Source organism: Halictus rubicundus, chromosome 14 (genome assembly GCF_050948215.1).
Source record: "Halictus rubicundus isolate RS-2024b chromosome 14, iyHalRubi1_principal, whole genome shotgun sequence".
In the NCBI taxonomy this organism is placed as follows: domain Eukaryota; kingdom Metazoa; phylum Arthropoda; class Insecta; order Hymenoptera; family Halictidae; genus Halictus; species Halictus rubicundus.
Window position 1 is genome coordinate 7177075 of NC_135162.1, and position 20929 is coordinate 7198003.

Sequence of the window (20929 nt, forward strand, 5' to 3'; positions counted from 1 at the left end):
TTCCCTTTATTCTTCGTCACGGAGCTCGGTTTACTTTACCGTACAATTGAACCCGTGACATTATTATCGCCTCGATAACCAAGAATAATCAACGTCTAAATATCTTATTTAGTTGCCCGGATAGCTAACGCTGATTCATGAACAACATACAATCAATGTAGACCATAACTGGACAGAGATTATGATCCAGACTGTACATTTGCGCTCACGGCATCGTGTGCAACGCGTTACTCGGGACGCACATTGACGCTCGTTTCACATTGACGGCGTCGAACACCGACAGTCGTCAATTGGAAGACTCATAGAAAGAAGTCAACGACCCGGCAATATACGCGGCAGAGACGTGGTCAAAGAGAGAATTAAGGTGTTATCGCTAATCTAGTTTACTCACAAAAGAGCGGCATTCTGAATTCAGCTGGTTCATTTTTCGAATATCTTCCAACCTCTATCACGTTAAAGGAATAAGAAAAAACAACGGATTTATTATTGCGATTTTCTTAATGATCATTATATTGCATTTTTTCTCCGATATTCTTGTAGAGCATGAAAAGACGAATCCAACGAGTACCATGAACATGGCATTATGATCATTCGATCTCGAGATATTCGTGTCTGAAAGCAACAAGCGCGACAGTCATCGAATACGTCGTCTTACCTTTCAGACACAAATATCTCGAGATCGAATTATCGTAATGGTATGTTCATGGTACTCGTTGGATTCGTCTTTTCATGCTCTACAAGAGTGTCTAAGAAAAAACGTAAAGTATCGCTTAAAACAAAAAAATACCAATGACCATCTCGTTAAGAAATGACAAAATTTTGTACATATGTTCTAGAACAGTTGTGCTTAAAGTAGAGACAAAAGAAATGTTTTTTTTTTAAGAACTAGATTACCGCGTTGATACGATCAGAGATTTAAAGCTGGTGCTAATGAAAGTTCTGATGAGCAAACGTTTGGAAAACGCCCAATGAAAGCACAGTTTTTGGCGCATTCAGAGAACGGTTCGCAAGGGATTCAATTAGATCTTTAATGGAACCTGTGTACGGGACGCTTATAGCCGTTTGCGGCCGCTGGACCGAGCTACAGCTTGCTATAACCTGACCAGGCTCCAACCCTCTCCGCGTCCTCACCCTTCGTGACACTTTCTCGACAAACTTTGGGCAGCACTCCAAGGCACCGCAGAAATCGTGTACCATGTTAGAAATTCAGGGCAGCCTGAACTTGGCTCGCCGCTGAATTCCGCTGAACGAACACATGGCTGAACCGGAATTCGTATAGGACATCCTATTACGACGGCCGATTTTCACCTTTCCAACCCCTTATAATTAGGGTAGTTCAAAGTGAATCGAATCACAGGATGAATCAGATCAGTATAGGAATTTCATTAATATTTCTAGCATCGCATAGAACAGAGCTGCTCAACGTGCCTATTAGCGGGCAAGTGATTTAGTGGAGTGGGGGTAGACCTTGTCACATAGCTGTGACGTGGCGGGGGCGTGGCTTCGTGCCCGCGGAGGCGTGGCTTCGTGCCCGCGGAGGCGTGGCTTTGTGCCAGTGGGGCGTGGCTTCGTGCCCGCGGGGGCGTGGCTTATATAGAGCTATAGAACAGCTCCGATGTAGAACATCCTGCTCTCGACGATTTTCACCTGTCTCGCCCACTTGTCGCATGATTAGGGTAGTCAGGGTGAGTGGGATCAAAGTAAAAATTTAGCTAATATTTCTTAACTCTTTTTTTACAAATGTTCCTAAAAAAAAACCGTGCTACAATTACATATATTTATCTTTATCTTCATGTGTCTTTAGTACACATTTTTTTGGACAGTGGAATTTCGAAATCGTATAAAAACAAGGACTGTGTAATAAAGAACCGTGTAAAAAAAGAGTTGGGTGTAGCCAGTGGCTCTAAAAATTCACGCAACCAGAAGATCGATGTCTGGCAACAAGGTAGAAGTAGCAGTTCTGAAGATCGCGTGATCAGTCTTCAGTGTTCAACCATGTATGCTGTCGGGAGCGATTACAATAAGTGGGATACACGTCAAAGGAGCAAAACGATGAGGTAAAGTGATCGAGTTTCAACATCTGTTTCTTTGGTTTGAGTGGCGTCAACACGATACCAGTTAAATACCTGTTCTCCGACCACGAAATAAGTCCGAAACAAAGCGATCGCGACACATCGATCTGGTTATGTCAACTTCGATTAAACGAACAGTTTTGTCAATGCGTTTACGAGTGTCGTATAAACATTTGGTGAAATATTTCAGTGTATATGACAGTCCCGTTCGGCAAGCCTTACGGCGGGCAAGGGCGCCCGGCGATGCCCGCGGGCATAATCGCGGGCAATGTGACGTCAGCGGGAAAAATATTGTCATAGGCTGAACCATCGAAAGTAGGCGTGGCTCGTTGCCCGACAAACCAAATTCTCTGCCCGCACGGGCAATAGCTGAACGGGACTGGTATAATAAACATGCATGCAATAATCGGCACATTGTCCATGAAAAAACAAATCGTGCAGTTGTTGTGTAACACTGGGTACAATTCCAAACTGCAAAGTTTATAAAACGTTGTGAGGATATAAAAGGAACAATATTTTGGGACAGAACCATTGCGTGAGTATGTTACTCGTAAAAATGATAAGATACTTTATTTGACACTTACCTTGTCACCATATATCGACGAGAACTCACAAAACATAAACAAAAGGAAATAAAAATATCGCAACGTCGATGAAGAAACACTTTTCACCAAACCGACTTCAATAAATATTAAAGGAAAACACGTGGCATACTGACGGAGGCTGTTTTACCTTGTTCTATGTACAACACATTCATTTTTTATGTAAAACATGTACGTACTTTGCCAGATGTATGAAATGAGCTTTGCTGTTGAAATAGTAAAAGATCTTAGTTTGAATATTATAAATAATAGTTTCAAAAATATGGTTGCAATTTTTCAATCACCGCTCAATTTGAATAAGTATGACACGATTCATACTGTCACGAACGACAGCTTTTCGTTAACAAAAACACGCAGGCCAAACAGCGTTATCTAATATCAATAACATAGATTATCAGTTTAGAGCAAATCCCTGTGTGATAAATTTAAATAAACAATCGCCGACTCGAGATAAATTAGTCCATTATATGTACAGTGTTCTAAACAATGTAAAAATCAGCTGGATTTGATGCTCGCGTCTTTTATTAATTTATTTCCAAGCAATTTATCTGACTTCTTCTGTTACAATTAATAAAATTATAAAAATTTGCTCAATAAACTTCTTCATCGAACCTACTATAATAAAAGTTGCACGAAATTTAAATAAATGCAATCTTATTATTATAAAACAATATATGTCAGTGGTATAGACTGCACGGCAGATCTAATCTCAATTATTAATGATTTGCAAGAATGTTTGCGAGTTACCAGCGGATCTTCAGCGCCATCTTTGAGGAATCGTTGGAAACATCTGGTGATCGAAATGGTAATTTTCGAGTTTCTGCCAAAAAATAAAAAGTATCACTGGGAATGCAAACTGCACTAAAGAAACTATAAAATACTGTTGGTAACATATGTAATTGCTGAAAAAATAGAATTATAAATTGAAAAAGTTGTGTTCCAATTTGATAAATAATTTAATAAGTAAATTGTTCACAACCTGGAGGCACTGTGAAGATGTTATTAATGATTGAATTCTTTGAACTGAGTGGATTCCGTGGAAAATAATAAAATAACCGTCGGTAAAGGAGATCTCTGTAACTCACGCGTTTCACAGACTTAGGACACGGTGCCACAGCGGCGGCCAAAGCTCGTAATTGTTCTTAATTAAACTAAATTGAAGGCTACCAGGGGACAAGTAAATGTGAACCAATCCACGGCATCGTCCTCTTTCCAGCCAATCGTGAGACTCGCTTTTACCGACGTCTACCAATCGCCAGGCAAACCTTATCGACGCTACGAGCGCCAATTCGATGTCCCAGATTACGCTAACTATAATCATTTCACTGGTCAGTCATTTTTCAACAATTACTTACTCCAGAAATTTACCGAAATGTTCATATCGCTACCTCTCAAAATGTCTCAGAAGATTACGCAACTGTGACTCCAAACTCTGAGATATGTTTCATACATCTGACAGTACATACATCAGCAATAATTATTAGACTGCGGATTTTTATCCAAAATTAAAATTGTCTGCATTAATTTCAAACGACAGCAACTGTATAAAAATTAATTTCTTTTTTTAATAATTGCAGTAAGCTGGAACTAATGCAACCGATATATTTAATTGCAGTCTAATAATTGTAAATAATCGAATTCCATGGAAGAGTAAAAAACATTGCAATATTGATCGAGGGAAATAAGAGGTACAGTGAAGTATTGTGAAGAGCACTTACCTCCGATGTGGGGACGAAGTTGCTAGGTCCGTCGAAAGCTGGCACCGGGACTGGAAGTCCTCTATCCTGTAACAAAAAATCAATATTTGCTACTTTGATATATTTAAAAGTTAAATGTTAAATTCCACAAACTTCTCATGTTACAGTCAGTAAACGAAGATCGCATCGGCCCGGCTAGCTCAGTCGGTAGAGCATGAGACTCTTAATCTCAGGGTCGTGGGTTCGAGCCCCACGTTGGGCGGTATTTTTTTTTCTTTTTAATTTTATACAATCAACATTTACCACTACCTATCTCGTTTCCTTTTGACAAATGGGCCAAAAACGCTGTTAAATTGAAAATGAAATTATTTTTATAAGGGTGCAAATCACGACTTCATTCCCCAACTGTATTACATTATTACGAAAACACGTGTCCCATATTTTTATTCATGGATCACAAATTCTAGATTGCATAAAACTGGATTGAGAATTAATAACAATGCTAATATACCTACAATAAACCTATTATACCTATTGTACCTACTATACCTTATTATATAATATAACTGTTTGGATATTTTCTTACATTATTAAATTTCTCATTCAAAAACTCGCTATTTAAAACAGTTTGACTATTTTACAACCTCTAGTTTCTGAGATATCTTAAAAATTGTATTTTCAACCCCTAATTGAGGGCTGTTTTAACCCTTTCAATGTAAACGACGGCTGATAAAAAAGACTAAGTGTTGAATATTTGTTTTAAGAACTATTCTCCATACAAGTTTCACAAAACTTCTTCGAAAATGGCGGAGAAGACGGCTTTGGTATAACACGATACTTCGAAACACGGACCAAATAAACCACGTTATAGGTGAGTTGACTGTATTTACATCTTAAGGGTCTAGCAACAAAGGGTCTATCTTAGTCCCTTCCTCTTTTATAATTCATATTTTGAATCTCACAATAACTGTCTACCCCTTTGCTACTCTAGATCTTAAGACCCCTATCCTGGACAACTATTTGACAAAGCCCATAAGAAAAAGGTACTAACCTTGACCATCTGCACCATCTCAGCACACTTGATCCTCACGTTCTGGTATGGGCAGTTGACGCTAAGCCGCAGTATCCCCGGCAGATGCAAAGTAACCAAACTCAAGTACTTGTTGGACTGTGCCTGCCTGGGTCCGTCGAGAGCATTCCCAAGGTTCAGCATCCTGCCAACGTCCCCAGTGGTGACATCCGGACTCTCGAGAATCCTACCAGTCTTCGAAGAGACGTCCTCGTCCTGCGAGAGCGGTCTCTTGATCTGTCCAGCGCTGAATTTCCTCTCGTCATTCTTGCGCAGGTAATCCTGAGGCTGATCGGCACGTTGGCAACGCTGACGGTCATCGGGACGCTCGTTCTCGCACGGGTAGACCTCGAAGTTCTCCAGCTTCATGTCCTCGGCACGGGTCTCGTCCGGTTGTCTGAAGTAAATGTCGTTCGCGTTTTCATTCTCGAACCCGTCCAGCGTGTTGAACACCACACCGTCACGGTGCCGGATCGTCATCTCGGTCTCATCGAAGGAGACATCATCAGCGCTGTCGTAACACCTGCGGTCACGGGACAGGAGCTCTTTCGGCCTGGAGAAGTTCAGGTTCCTCCTGTCGAAGTTTGCTCCGAAATTGTCATCGAACTTGGGACTCTTCCCGTAGATCCTGGTGTCGGAGTCCAACTCGTCATCCTCCAGCTGCTTCTGCTTGGCTCCCTTCACCTTCACGTAGTTCTTCGTCCTGGACCTGTCCTCCAGACAGACTTCATTCAGCCTCTCGCTGGAAGAGGACCCGATGAATTTTCTCTCGCTCTCGCTGCTAGACCCGAAACGGGTCTCCGAGGTGTCCTTGAACCTTCTGCACCTGTCCTGGGACTCGATCTTGAAGCCCTTGCCCTCGTCCGATGACGTGGAGTGGCCAGACCTGTAGCTGTCCACGTCGTAGCGTCTTCTTTCGCTCGGGGTCCCGCAGTTGGACTCGTTCACCAATCGGCCGTCCACGCAGTCGAATAAACCTGATGAATATGTTTCTGAGCACTCTAGGCTGCTGTCTTCCAGGAACGCTGGGTTCTCGGTGACGCTCTGAGGGAAGAACCCCTCGGTTCTGAAGCTGTCCTGCAGCATCTGCTGCGGATGGACCGGCTGGACGTTCTTCGGCGCTGACATGGTCGGAGAACGCTCGATCCCCATGTCGTACCTTGGCATCAAAGATCACAGAGGACTTGGTTAACACCCTTTGCTAGCCCAAGATAGATCAAGTATGCGGATACTGTCAAAGGTGATTTGATATCTATGGTCTCATGGGGGAATTAAACAGGCACTTCAGCGCCAATGGGTTTTCCTAGCCCAAGATAAACGAAATATGCTGAAATTGTTAAAATAGACTTGATATCTATGTTTGTATAAACAAATTAAATTGGTCTGTTAAGGCGAATGTGTTTCTAACTAGAAGAAAATAAAACAAAATTTTACGGTAAAATTATCAAATCGTTTCTTATAATTTTTATAACATTCTAACGACATGACGATAGTAAATTGTTTGACCTGGACTACTGTGGGTCGCATAATAATTCGCACGGAAGTGAACGGAGTGTGTTCAGCAGCCACCTATATCTAGGGTGTTTCCCGCCAGTTTTCTCCGGCCGTTTAATAAGAGCCGAACGATCATTACAACCGAGAAGTAAATATTATCTTTCTCACGGAACGAGGCACCTCAACGATCATAAATTCTTACGTATTTACGATGTGGGATAGAACGAGGCGTGCACCGCTCTGTCCATAAGCTTCCCAGAGAAAACCGCTCGCTAGTCGTCGAATTCCTTTGCTCATTAAACAAACGGATCGTTCCAGTAAATGTTGCGAGAATTACCCTCAGGGAAAAACAAATGCACCTACTTATAAATGTATATAACTACATGACGTCACGTTTATCAATTTCATATATTTTGTTTCAAACTATTTGTGCTATTCATCTGGCATGTGAAATATGGCATAACTGACCACTTTTACGAATAGGATACTACAGTTACGTCTTCAATGTTTTCTTCCTATGTTACTGCAGGCAAAATTAACTGCAAGAACGTTTATGGTTGTACATGTGCGTGGAAGATCTCAGGTCATCGCCCTGTGATTAGATCTACATGCTAATCATATAGACTTTTTGTTTGGCTTTCCGGAAAAATTGAGATAAACAATTTTCATGCAATTTCATGTGAACATTTCGTTTGTTCATAAACATTCTACCTAATTTATTCTGACACTACTCGGCATAAATGTTGCATGTACGAATGTGAAAAAGCTGCTTAAACGAGATTAATGTACAGCAACGCTGCCACATATATACTAATTTATTGACATAACTTGTTCGTTTCTAACGATTTTCGTATGGAACTTTCACTAGCATATTCCTGAAACTTTTCTGCTTAAAACGATACCAAACACGATGCAATTCGGATCGTATTTGCCTGTGTAATCCACGATATAATGGAACCTCTCTTATCCGAACTGATCTATGGGACACGACCATTCAGATTATAGAACAGTTACCTGGCATCGAATTGGGTCGTGCTTGGACTTGTTTTAATCAGAAAAATTCGACGATTCTATTGGTAAAAGTTTCATTGAAAAAAAAAAGTAATGTTTAACTAACGAGATTTTTAAAAGATTCCGCTGAAACAGAAAATTCGAGAGAAAAGTCCGGTTTATATTCGAGTGAGCCTCGTGTCTACTTATTGTTGGAAGAAGGTTTCTAGACAGAGATACTCACCTTCCATCCTGGCTCTTGAACTTTCCCCCGACACTCTCAGCGTCCTCCATCTCCCCGGCGTCATCCCAATGATTCGGACTGCCGACACCACTGAGCCATCCCTCGACGGTGTTCCTGGCCGCTCCCAGGGCGATGTCCCTGGCAGTCTCATCCCTAGCGCATAGAGGCGCTAAAAATCTGCTAACGATCTCGACCTCGTCGCCCTTTGTGGAGGTGCCGCTTCCCGTGGAGCTGTTCGGATCCCTGTACATCTCGTTTCACTTTTCGCCACCGATATTTCCCCTCTATATCTCACTCGTTCCCACGTTTAATTAACCCTCGGCTCGGCGTCCAACTCAAGGATTCGCCTCTCGATCCGGCTTAATAGAAACTAGCCGTTACGATGCAAGCCCGGCAACTTTCTTGTATTCCTCTTGCACTCCGAAACGTCAATAAAACTGCAAAGACAAACGAGGAGCTGCGTTAGAAACAGAGCTGAATCTTACTGTGTTAAATCTCGATTAAATTTCAAACAAACTTGAAGTATTATGGTATCTCAAGGGGTAGGTACAGTGAATTCTCGATATATGTCGTGTATCGTCCAGGAGACATACCCGAGCCGAGTTATGTTTGCACTCGTAGGCGTCCCAGGCCTCTCGAGCTTCGGGGTATACCCCGCGGTAGTGGGGATAATTCTGCGACTTTTACCATCCAGGCCTTGGCGACATATATAGAGAAATCACTGTATATCTGATTGCCACAGAAATGTCTCTTAAAAAGAAGAAATGTCTTTTGGAAATATGGTTCCTCGAGGTCAGTTCTTAAGATTTGAAGGTCGTCGGTATTTTTGGATCGTGATGCCTTATATTTTTTCTTCGATATTACTATAGGGCATGAAAAGACAAGCCCAACGAGTACTATGAACCATTACAATCACGCAATCACCAGATACTCGTATTGGAATGGTAAGGTTTTAGGTTAGGTTTGTTTCTTTCACACACGAATACCTCGAGATCGAATGATCGTAATGGTACGTTCATGGTACTCGTTGGATTCGTCTTTTCGTGATCTGCAAGAATATCGAAGAAAATATGCAAGATTGCATTTAAGAAGAAATATCAATGATCTTGAAAATCGACACTGAATGTAACTGAAGATCACAAGGATTGATCACAGATCAACTGGTGATCCTTGAGCGATGGCACACAGTTAGAACGTCCAAGCCAGGGAACGATCGATCGGATCACGGCCAATCGACTGTTACGCGAGCGAATTCCGGGTTTTCGTTAGGTAGTCGGCTTATAGTCGAACAAAGGGAAAAGGAGAGGGCCGCGAGTGCTATCCCCGCGTAATGACGGCCGTTTCGTCGCGTTTCGCCGTGAGAATCGCCAGTAAAACTCGTTTCTCGAGGATTTTACTGTCGGTGCGCCTAGGCAGCCGTTTCAGGCCGATAGAAAGTAGGCTGCTGTGTGTCGACTGTGTCGAGCGATCGTGTGCCGATCTAACAGCACACCGGTCGTTTAACAACGGAAACCGGAAGCGAATCATTTTTCCGAATGCCAAATATACTTCTCACTAGAATCTGCTACTAAAGCAACCGAGCCTCAAACTCAATCAAGATCCGCCGGTAACTTCTAGCATCAAAATTAGAGTATAGCAATTTTTCCTTTTCGACACCGAAGACCATTCCTTGAAACACGTGTTTAGAGAACTTAGTTTTGAGTCAATGCAAAACTTTCTATTCTACATAAATCATCTCCAGTTGCAACAATAAGTAATAAAAAAATTCAAGAAAATGTTTAAGATTTCAAACGGGAAACAAGATTGTACAATAAAAATTTAATAATTTATGAGAATTTTGGGATGACAATATTTTCTTCTCCTTATAGCATAGCAACTTGGGGGTCGAAGTGTAAAAAGAAAGTTAGGTGTGCGGTTGTGATAGGCGAACCTTCGAAATAAAATCGATCGATTGGTAACACCGCGTTGCTATTGTCTTCGTCCCCTGTCTTGCTAGTGTTGCTGTTTCTCTCAACGGCAACGTGTTACATTGTTCATTACATCGTAACGCAAGCTCCTCGCTGATGAGTCCTCAGTGTATAGTTCCAATTCGAGTGGGCTGTCCTCGATTCCGTGAAATTCACCGATGTTGACTTAATCCATTGGATCTCTGCAACAAACGAAGATAACGCATTCAGAACGTCGTATAAAACATCTACACCAGTGTGACAATGCTAATGCAGCGATCGTTTCGTTTTTAATTATTTGATTACGAACATCTTACCAACGTGTTCGCGACAATTTTCTGATTCAAACGAGTCCAAACACCGTACAATTCGGACCGTATTTATTCGTTCAATCCACGATAAAGTGAAACCTCGATTATCCGAACCAATGACACCTGAATTCTCACTTTAATTCTTTAGTCTCGAACGAATCAACCTAAAACTGTGCAAATCAGTACAAAATTTAACCTAACAAAGTAGCTGCGTTCTTTTACCCAAACACTCGTAATCCACTGACTGGTTCGGATAATCGAGGTTCCACTAAATCGTTGATTAAACGAGTAAACACGACCGGAATTGTATCATGTTTGGACTCATTTTAATCGGAAAAATACCACTAATATGCTGCGAATATTTTCATAAAGGAATAATAAAAAACAAAAAGGTATCGTCATTAAATTATTATCATCAGCCTGAGCTTGTCAACGTGGCCTGTGATACTGGGAATAAACTTTTCGCAAATATTCCTATTCAAAAATTAGGTATTCGCAAATACCCAAACACTCGTAATCCACTGATTGGTTCGGATAATCGAGGTTCCACTAAATCGTTGATTAAACAAGTAAATACTATCAGAATTGTATCGTGTTTGGACTCATTTTAATCGGAAAAATGCCACTAATATGCTGCGAATATTTTCATAAAGGAATAATCAAAAACAAAAAGGTATCGTCATTAAATTATTATCGTCAGCCTGAGCTTGTCAATGTCGCCTGTGATACTGGGGATAAACTTTTCGCAAATATTCCTATTCTAAAATTAGGTATTCGCAAATACCCGAACACTCGTAATCCACTGACTGGTTCGGATAATCGAGGTTCCACTAAATCGTTGATTAAACGAGTAAACACGACAGGAATTGTATCGTGTTTGGACTCATTTTAATCGGAAAAATACCACTAATATATTGCGAATATTTTCATAAAGAAATAATTAAAAACCAAAAGGTATTGTTATTAAATTGTTATTGTTTTCTTGAGCATCTCAATGTTGCCGAGCTCTTCCGGGCTCTCATGTCCTGTGATACTGGGGATAAACTTCTCGCAAATATTATGGACACCTCTTTCAGATTATATATATGGTGATATTATTGTGCGACGCGAACACTCCAATTATCGAGCTCTCGCTTATTGAATTTCCATTCGGCCGTCCAAGCTCCGAATCGATCGACTTAATATCGCTCGGTGGCAATGTAACTGGAAGCTAATAGGTGAAGCACTACTTCACAGTAGTGAACGGATTATCGCGAATCGAACGTTACGCAACGAACAATCGAGAGCCTGTAACCGTGCGACGTGGCACGGTGTTCTGAATTTTCACACACCGAAGACCGAACACGGCAATTAACGTCCTTTGTTCTTCACGCGCGACGAACAACGCCAGCTCCGACGAAGCACGCAGTCTTCGTCCCCAAGGCAACTTATGCTTCATCGCGAAGCGTCTCGTTAACGGTTACGCTCGGGACTATCATAGATCAATAGAGAACGTCGACTCAGCTTCCGAGGCTCGGGAGAAAAATTCGATCGATCCCAGAAATAGAAACGGGCCGTTGTCGGGCCGCGCGTTTACGCAATTAGCCGGGCGGCTGCGGCAGTCTTCTTCATTGATTGATCGACCCCCGCGAGGGAAGGCCTAGGTCAAGGCTGACGGGGTCAGGAAATGAGAGGGGTCGCAACTTATCGAGTCAAGGAACGGGAAGAGGAAAAGAGGGGAAACGAGGGAAAGGGGAAAAGAGAAGAAGAGAGGGGGGAGGGGAGGGAGAAGAGAGGCCTTCACAGTATCTTGAAGAGGATAAAACGGGGTACGTTCGCACGCTCGAACGAGGGTGGCATCGATTTCTCTTGACGTCGCAGCTGAATTCCAGCAGTTGTCAAACCGTTGCACTTTCGAACCGTGTTTCCGGCACAATTGTACGGCGCTCGATTCGAATAATCATTCGTGAATCAATACAGGGTGTCCGAAAAATGTTGTACTTGGAAGAGGAGATCACTGAGGTGATTTGAAGCAACATTTTCCTTTGCGAAAATGTGTTCTCCACGGCTCACGGTGGTCCGGATCGCAGAATTTAGGGACATTTGTGTATAACTTTTGAACCGTTTGAGATATTGAAATGGGGCTTGAACTAAAAAATATTATAAAATAATCCCTGTCTAATAATACATGTTAGAAAATATTTTTTGTTTAATTTGTTAATTCATTATTTTTATAAATTCTTATTTAGTCGTTGAATCAGTTGCTTTCCTTCTTAAAACCATTGTATAATAATTCGAAATTCAAATCTTATAGTTTTTTTTATATATAATGTAATTATGTTATTAGAATTTTTGATAAAATGTACAGATATACAAGTTATTAAGTAAGGTATCTATCGTCACAAATATATTCTTTAATTCATAAAATAAGAAGTATACTAATTAATCTTACCATTTTGTTATTGAAGAAGTAGGTACAAGCAGCTTTTGTTTTCTTTCTTTTTTCAATAAGTCTTCAGCCTCTGGACTTGATGGGATTTTTAATAATATTCCAGTAGGATGTATGAAATCTTTTTCTAACCACTTTTTATTACGACGAAGAAATTTTGATTCAATATAACGTGATTGTACCCATTTCGTTTTTCATTTAAAACGTAGTTTGTTTAAACTGACCTTCAGTTTGTTAAAATATTCTGGTGAAATATCCTCGCACATCTTTTCACATAAAAATAGGTGATCACTTAAGTCTTTATCCGAGTTCCTTAAAATGTAGAACAAGTCTTGATTTGTTCGGAAAGCCTCCATTATAAATGTAATAAACTTAATGAAACACGCGAATACACAACAACGAATACACTAACAAACACACTACAGTACATTAACAAATACACTATAACTAAACACACATAAACTGTACAAATAAAAACATAAACTGTGAACAAAGTACAACGAAGAAAACTGGCTAACAGCATACAGTTTTCAAGAAAATGCTTCGAATCTCTCCACTGTGTTCTCTCGTATCGTTCTGATCCGACTGATGCAGTTAGACATTGGGAAAGGGCATAATATAAATATAAACATTTCGGATGTTTAGAGTTCGGATTTCAGTGCTAAGAGTTCTCGGGTTACCTCGCTCTTCACGACGACCGACGCGCGGCGACCGCGCGGTCGCCGCAACATTGTCAGCTTCAAACAACCATAACTTCTAACGTAGGACGAAGTAGGAAATAATTCCTGTACGGTTATTTAAAGGAAGTTGTACCGAACATATTCCTGTTTGTTAGAGCCTGGGATCTTTTGGGATAAAAAAGATCTCCTCTGACAAACATATAAAATTTTTTTAATCTGTCATGTATCGTTCAGCATTATTTTTTAAATATATTATTATTAGTTATTACTAAAAAAATATGTGGTTTCTTATTGGAAAGGGATGCTCTATATCATGCAAAAAAAAAATTAAGAGAAAATATGGAACGAGACGATCAGGACATCGCAAAGAACTTAAGCAATTGTTCCTGCTGAAATATGCTACTTTCAAAACGTTCAACTGATTGAAAATAATATAATAGTATATTTTAATTTTTCTAATATTTTTGCTACTTAAAATTACACCTACTAATTTTTGTCATAAATGCGTAAAATCCACAGTCTAATAATAATATTGCGGATTTAATGCAATTATAACGAAAATGAGTAGGCACGGTTCAAAGCAGCGAAAAGTTTAAAAGAATTAATATAATGTTTAAACACCGCATTAAATATTAATATAATATTTACACCGCAACAAACAGTATCCTCGGGAGTGTATAAACGATCGGCAAAAAGAGAATTAATAAATAGTTATTTTGCGCGAGGCAATTTTCTTAATAACCGTAGATAGAGACGCTATCCCGCGTCGACGAGAGCCGGTGCCATAAAGTCTCGCGTAAAATTGAAAACTATGACGATAATAGCGAACGTTCGTTGCATGGAATTAAATGAAACACACGCGATAAACGAGGATAAGGGAAGAAACAAGAAACTAATTATGGCGTAATGCTGGCCGCAATTACGAGCCGATACGCGCTTCTGTAAATCTAATCTGCGACGCAATAAAAATTAATAGACCGCGGACAATAAAAAATGAGACAAAACGACGGATTCGTGGTTAAACAATGGTCCGAGCAACAGGAAATTAAAAATCTTGATTATTCACTAAATTGCAGTACTTTGAAATCAGATTATCGATATGTTTCAATATTTTCCGCCTTTAACGCGTTAAAAAAATTAGAAAAAAACGGCGGATGTTATCGATTCTGGTTGGAGCGATAACAGGATGTATGCTGAAGATTCTCTAAAAATTTAAAGTCAATCGGTCCACTAGAACACGATATATCGTGGAAATAGTTTAAAAAAAATGGATCCCTAATCTGCAAGTCCAGAACCATGATTGAGTGGACCTTTTTCCTCTTCAAATAATTGTTGTTTTAAAATGTAGGCTTGTTGAATATCTTTCAAAGTTTTTGTCAATCCTTTGGATTGATATTACCACAGGGCGAATCTGGTTCGATGAGAATCCTCGTCGATCAAAACAGTGTCGGTAGAAATCTGTGTCAGCGATTTCAACGAAATCCTCGCAGTCGACTTCGAGCTGATGAAGCAAAATTTTGTCATCATTTCAGTATGCAGCCTAGTCATCATTTCACGCACCACTTCAGAGACATCCCTTCCAGATGCTCCTCAATTCGCAATGTTAAAGTACCAATATCCAAAGAATAGCCGTTGTAACAAATGTTGCGTAATACATGGTAATAAATAACCTAGCATCATATATGTATAAAATGTCTCAACCAAAATATTTTTAACGGAACCTTGAGTTTTTTCTTCGATATTATTGCAGAGCTAAAAAAGACGAATCCAACGAGTATAATGACCATACTATTTCGATCATTTAGTCTCGAGATATTTATGTCTGAAAAATGAGGTGCAGATTAGGATTACCTCTTTCAGACACAAATATCTCAGGATCAAATAACCGGAAGGGTGTGGTTATGGTACTCGTTGGACTCGCCTTTCCGCGCTCTATAAGAATATCGAAAAAAATATACAGGGTGTCGCATAAAAAAGTACTTATCACCTTAAAATCAGTGGATCCGGGACGGATGACACGAAAATTCATGCAGGATAAAGTAGCCTAATTTAGGCCAGCTCTTAAATCGTGCTTAATTTATAATTCGTCCCGTGAATTGATTGAAAATATAACAAAATAAAATGCACTCTGCACGTTCACGGAGATATACAAATAAAATGGAATACATTCACGCAGGAACAAAAACAAATAAGTAAATTCGACGATGGCGGCGAAGCGCGACAACATGGCGTTACGCACCCGCAATAATAGCACGCAATAACGGGAACTTTATCGCCGGGAGGAACAAAAGACGACGCAAAAAGAAAGAGGAAAGGTCGCAGAAACAGTATTTCAGCGTTTCCGAGGCGTTTTCAGCGTTTCTTCGCTGCGATCTCCGGGCCGATCTAAATATTTATAATTCCCTAAAGCCTAACCCTTCCTGGCCGGTTCGCGCCCGCATGAATTATTAATGTCATGCCGTGCTACCATATACCGGTGCACGTTGCCGTGCATTCTTGATACGTGTACTTTGTCTCCGAGGTGGAACGATAGGGAATCGCGTGCCCGATTCCCGAAATAATTAAATAAAATCGTGATAAATCGAACCGGTTTACTTGCCAGCCCCTTGCACGCGCGCTCGCAGATTCGCGAACGAATATGTTACAACTTCTTTCTTTTATTTTCTACCCGTTTCTCGCCTTCTCCGATCTTTCCTTTTAGTGGAAAAATTAATTTTTTTACGCAGCAGCTTATACCGGTGAGACTAAATCAAGGATAACTTTCTTGGTTCTAATTATTTATTTATGGGACCTTTACCAGTACATCCGTGACATTTTACCGATTAAAATGATACCCAACACGACCCAGTTTGGTTCGTAATTACCTGTGTAATCCACGACATAGTAGAACCTCTACTATCCGAACTAGTCAGTGGGGAATACGAGTGTCCCATACAAAGGCCCATAAAACAGAGACAAAAAATCGTACAACAAGTTTTCGAGACTCGTTTTAAAGAGGAGGCTTCGACCTTCAAATCCGTGGTAAATTCATTTACAAAAAAAATTTTGTAACAAATTTAGGGACGTTTGAATTTGTACCATTTTCGAGAAAAATCTATGAATAATTTATTATTATGCAATGGTTGAATAACCCGTCACAGATATTAATATCGGTGAGCGTAGTATCTTGCAGTTAAAGACAGGGATTATATAATGCTAATTAATACAAATTGCCGTAATTTATGACGAGCCAACGAATTATCCAAGATAAGGCGAGATAAGGCTCGCTCGAATTTCGATACATTTTCCGGGGTTCTGCTCTATACGCATCGACAAAGGCGATAATTATTTTTATTAATCGGCGTTCAGTATCTCCGTCACGCGTAATTACCGCGAGGCCGTGTGAAATTATCACCGGTGTCCGTGGTATCATGTGATGCAACGAGAAAATGCAATTTCTCCGATCGCATATTTATAAACTGCCTGACGAATGCAAAGTTTCGATACAACACGCAAACAAATTCAGAAATTGTTTAAAAGACAATATTTGAATATATTTATATATTAACACGTAACCTTTTGAGGACGCAGGTCTCTATATTGACAATTAACTTATTGTAGGCACACAAGACCTATAAACCGGACTTTTTCTCCAATTTACGTACACTGACACTACACTTTTGATTTTTACTATGATGGAGAAACGTCTTGGAAAAAACTGTTGTACAGGTCCGAAAGTAGAGATATCGAGCTTTAAAATGAGACTAGTCTCATCGTTCTATGATCATTCATTGCAGAGTTATAGCAGTTTAAATATGAACCGTTTGTAGGCGAAGATTTGATGGTTCGGATAACAGAGGTTCCATTCTATCGTGCATTAAACGAGTAAATACGATCCAAATTGCATCGTGTTTGGTATCAATTTGATCGGGAAAATGTCAGGAATATGTCAATCAAAGTTTCATGCAAAAATAATTAGTAACATAAATGTTTTGTCAATAAATAAGTATACGTGTAGACGTTGCAGTGCATTAATCGCGTTGGAACAACTTTTTCACATTCGTGCATGCAATATTATGGCAGATAGAGTCAGATTAATTAGTTGTAGTGCTTATAAATCAATAAAAAAAGGTCACATTCAACTATATAAATATAAATGTTTGTTCTTAAATCTGATCGGCGCTCGTTGCCGTCGCTGCACGCCTTGAACAACCAACGATAACACAATCAACGAGGCTCACAGAGCCGGATGGGCCGTAATTCGCCGTCATTAAAACGGACGAAATTTTACAAATTACGATAGCGTGATCGCCTCGACCCAAAATTTCACCGGCGCATCGAATGCACACCGTCGGGAGATGTGGGAACCGCGCTGCACTCGTCATTCCGCTCGAAATCTTCCCCGATTTCGAATTAATTCGATCCCACCGCGGCCGCGTGCAATTACTTTGTTACTGGACGATTGAAAATCGTCGACGAGACATACAACGTCCATCAGTACCGATCAATTTAAAAGAACTCGGAAACGAACGAAATTGGCAAATCTGCAGTTACGTTCATTTTCGAGCCGCATTGCCGGATCACCAATCGGTGCATCCCATCGTGCATCACAAGCTGTCTTCTGTCCCCGTTACATAATTTAATCACGCAACCGAAAGAGGTTACCGTGGTGACTACAGGGTACGAATCAACCAGAACGTTACTGTCGAATACTGCCAAAATACTGCCGGATAAAAATACCCTTACATAAGACTAACAACTGGTTTCGACGGTGGACACATTTTCTCGAAAATGTTGCACATTCGAACGCCTGTAAAAACGTTTAAAAAAATTCTTCTTGCATGAGTCTACCACGGATTCGAAGGTCGAAGCTTCCTCTTTAAAACGAGTCTTTAAAACTTCTCCTACGATTTTTTGTCTCTGTTTTATGGACCTTTGAACGAGACCCACGTATTCCCCACTAGCTAGTTCGGATAGTGGAGGTTCCAGTCTATCGTGGATTACACGAGCAAACACGAACCAAACTGGGTCGTGTTGGGTATCATTTTAATCGGAAAAGTGTCACGGATACACTGGTAAAACTCCCATAAAGAAATTATTAGTAACAAAAAAATGATCGTTGATTTAATATTGTATGACCGATACGCTGCTGCTGATCTGTTTCGTCTGCTCGCTATCCTGTCGTACCTCCGTCACTGGAGATGAAGCTATAGTGCACACGATATACGTAACATATAATTACACCGCAGATCTTTATGCAAAATAAAAATTGATTGCATCTGTTGGAAAAAACAAAGAGCAACTTTACTTCAGCCGTGAAATCTGTAGCGTAGTCATCGCCAGGATTAAACAGAGATGTACAAAATTAAGTCCGGTTCAGGAACAATTTAAAAATGTTCTTAACGATTCAAGACATAAATTAAATTCACAAGTGTTAGCTTCAATGAAGGCGAATGAATGCAGTCGACTTCTGAGAAGAATGCGCAGCATTGTTGGACGATGTTCCAGGTTGCGCGAGTCGCAGAAATCAGGAAAGCGATTATAACGATCTGATTAGCTAAATAATCAAAGCACTGTGCTCGTGAAGGGGGGGGGGTGTAATCCAGTTTCCAAGACCAACGTTCATACATTTCCGAGACTCACCTGTGGATACTGGACACACGGACACCCGTGACAAAGGTTCGCCTGTGTGTCGGTGTCGGATCGATTCGGCGATAACAGTGCACGACAAAAAGCTCGCTAAGTGCGAGGCGTCGTTACGCCTGCTCGGGTCGATGGTTAGCGCAAATTGCAAAAGAGCCGAGTCGGCGTTACGACCTTGCGACACGCGAAGAGAGTACCGACTATAATACACGCCACGGGACATCGGAACGTTTCGAGGACCGTTCGCGAGCCGCGGGACGAGTCCACTGACTCGGTGACTGTGTGCGAGCCTGATCAGCCGATCGCTAATTACAGTAATGCCTCGATACATGCGCAAATTTGAAGACCGAAATGTCATTCCCATTGAAGGAGGACGCGCCGATCTCTTGGATGAAAGTTAGGTCTGCGTACAATTCAACATTTCTTGACTGAAATGTCGCTTGCATCGATCAGACTAAATCGATGATGACGCTCTTGTTTCTAATGATTTCTTTGTGGGAGTTTTACCAGTGTATCCGTCACACTTTTCCGATTAAAATGATACCCAACACGACCCAGTTTGGTTCGTAGTTACCTGTGTAATACACGATATAGTGGAATCTCCACTATCCGAACTAGCCAGTGGGTGATATCAGCGTTTCGTTAAAAGATCCATAAAACAGAGACAAAAAATGGTACGTCAAGTTTTAAAGACTCGTTTTAGAGGGGAAGCTTCGATCTTCAGATCCAGGGTGGATTCAATCACGGAAAAAATTTTTTAACAATTTTAGAGATGTTCAAACTTCTACCATTTTTCAGGGAAATCGTACAAACGCGTTTTCAGTTCCTAATCGACTACAGCGAGTGTTCGGATAATTTTCCCCGTTTTCTCCATAAAAATCAGTGTGATTGAAAATCGAGAAAGGTGGGGTATTGAGTTCCATAGGACCTATTGGTTCGAAACGTGAAACTGTACTTTTGGAACGTGCTATAGTTCGGATCAATACGCAACGAGTGCCAGAAGCTGATCCGCAGCGACTGTCCGTGCAAACGATCGATTGTTCCGTACGAATCGCCGATTGTTGTTCAACAAATGGAGAATTCGTGTAATGAGGAATCGATAAGGAACAGTAACCAGACTCCTAATAAATTGCTTAACGAGCTCGCACTGCTTCCTTCGAAGCCCGTATCTTTGCCATATAATTCGAGTGTTGAATAACACTTGTTGAGCGCTGTCGATTTGATGGGTCTTACCGTCGCGAGCCGATTTAATGTCGTCGGTCAACGCGAAACCTAAACGCCGTCAAACCTGTATCGAAAGTGCATCGACAGTGCATCGAGAGTGCATCGACGGTCGCACAATCACAGTGCCAAAAGAACCACAAGGTGAAAAGAGGAGTGTTGATATTGCGGCTATGTGTGTCAATTAAAAATTACAATAATTGCAAAATTAACTATACGGACATTTATTCGCTTGCTGTTAAAATTCTTTAAATGTTTTCACTGTTTTGCATTCCGGCTGCTCATTCTTGTCGTAAATGCATAAAATCCCCAGTCCATTTGTATTATTATACGTGTAGGCCATAAGAGCGTTGCGGTAGGAATTTATGGCTCGTCCTAACATATCTGCCTGCTTCCCTTATCCCACTTTTCATTAACCCGAAATTACATTCGCGGTCGCTGAGCTAAACATACGGTATCCTCGCACGCAATACTTGTTGAACGTTGTGTATCCCCGAGCCGGGAGAGAATGAGAGGGAATGGGAGACAGAGAAAAGCCAGAATTTCATGGATT

At 40.7% G+C, this 20929-nt stretch overlaps 1 protein-coding gene and 1 non-coding gene across 2 annotated transcripts in view; one reads left to right on the forward strand and one right to left on the reverse strand.

The window, feature by feature from the left end:
• Sesn (Sestrin) overlaps positions 1 to 20929 on the reverse strand; it is a 193984-nt gene that overhangs the window by 142652 nt on the left and 30403 nt on the right. Inside the window, exons 2-5 of the mRNA XM_076800361.1 lie at positions 10099 to 10317; positions 8169 to 8605; positions 5423 to 6599; positions 4393 to 4458 (exon numbers count right to left, since the gene is read on the reverse strand). Of these exons, the coding sequence (XP_076656476.1) occupies positions 4393 to 4458; positions 5423 to 6599; positions 8169 to 8419 (1494 nt within the window). The 5' untranslated portion in view covers positions 8420 to 8605; positions 10099 to 10317. The remainder of the gene's footprint in view (positions 1 to 4392; positions 4459 to 5422; positions 6600 to 8168; positions 8606 to 10098; positions 10318 to 20929) is intronic.
• Positions 4561 to 4633, forward strand: Trnak-cuu (transfer RNA lysine (anticodon CUU)). The gene has a single exon. It is a non-coding gene; the product is annotated as a tRNA-Lys (tRNA).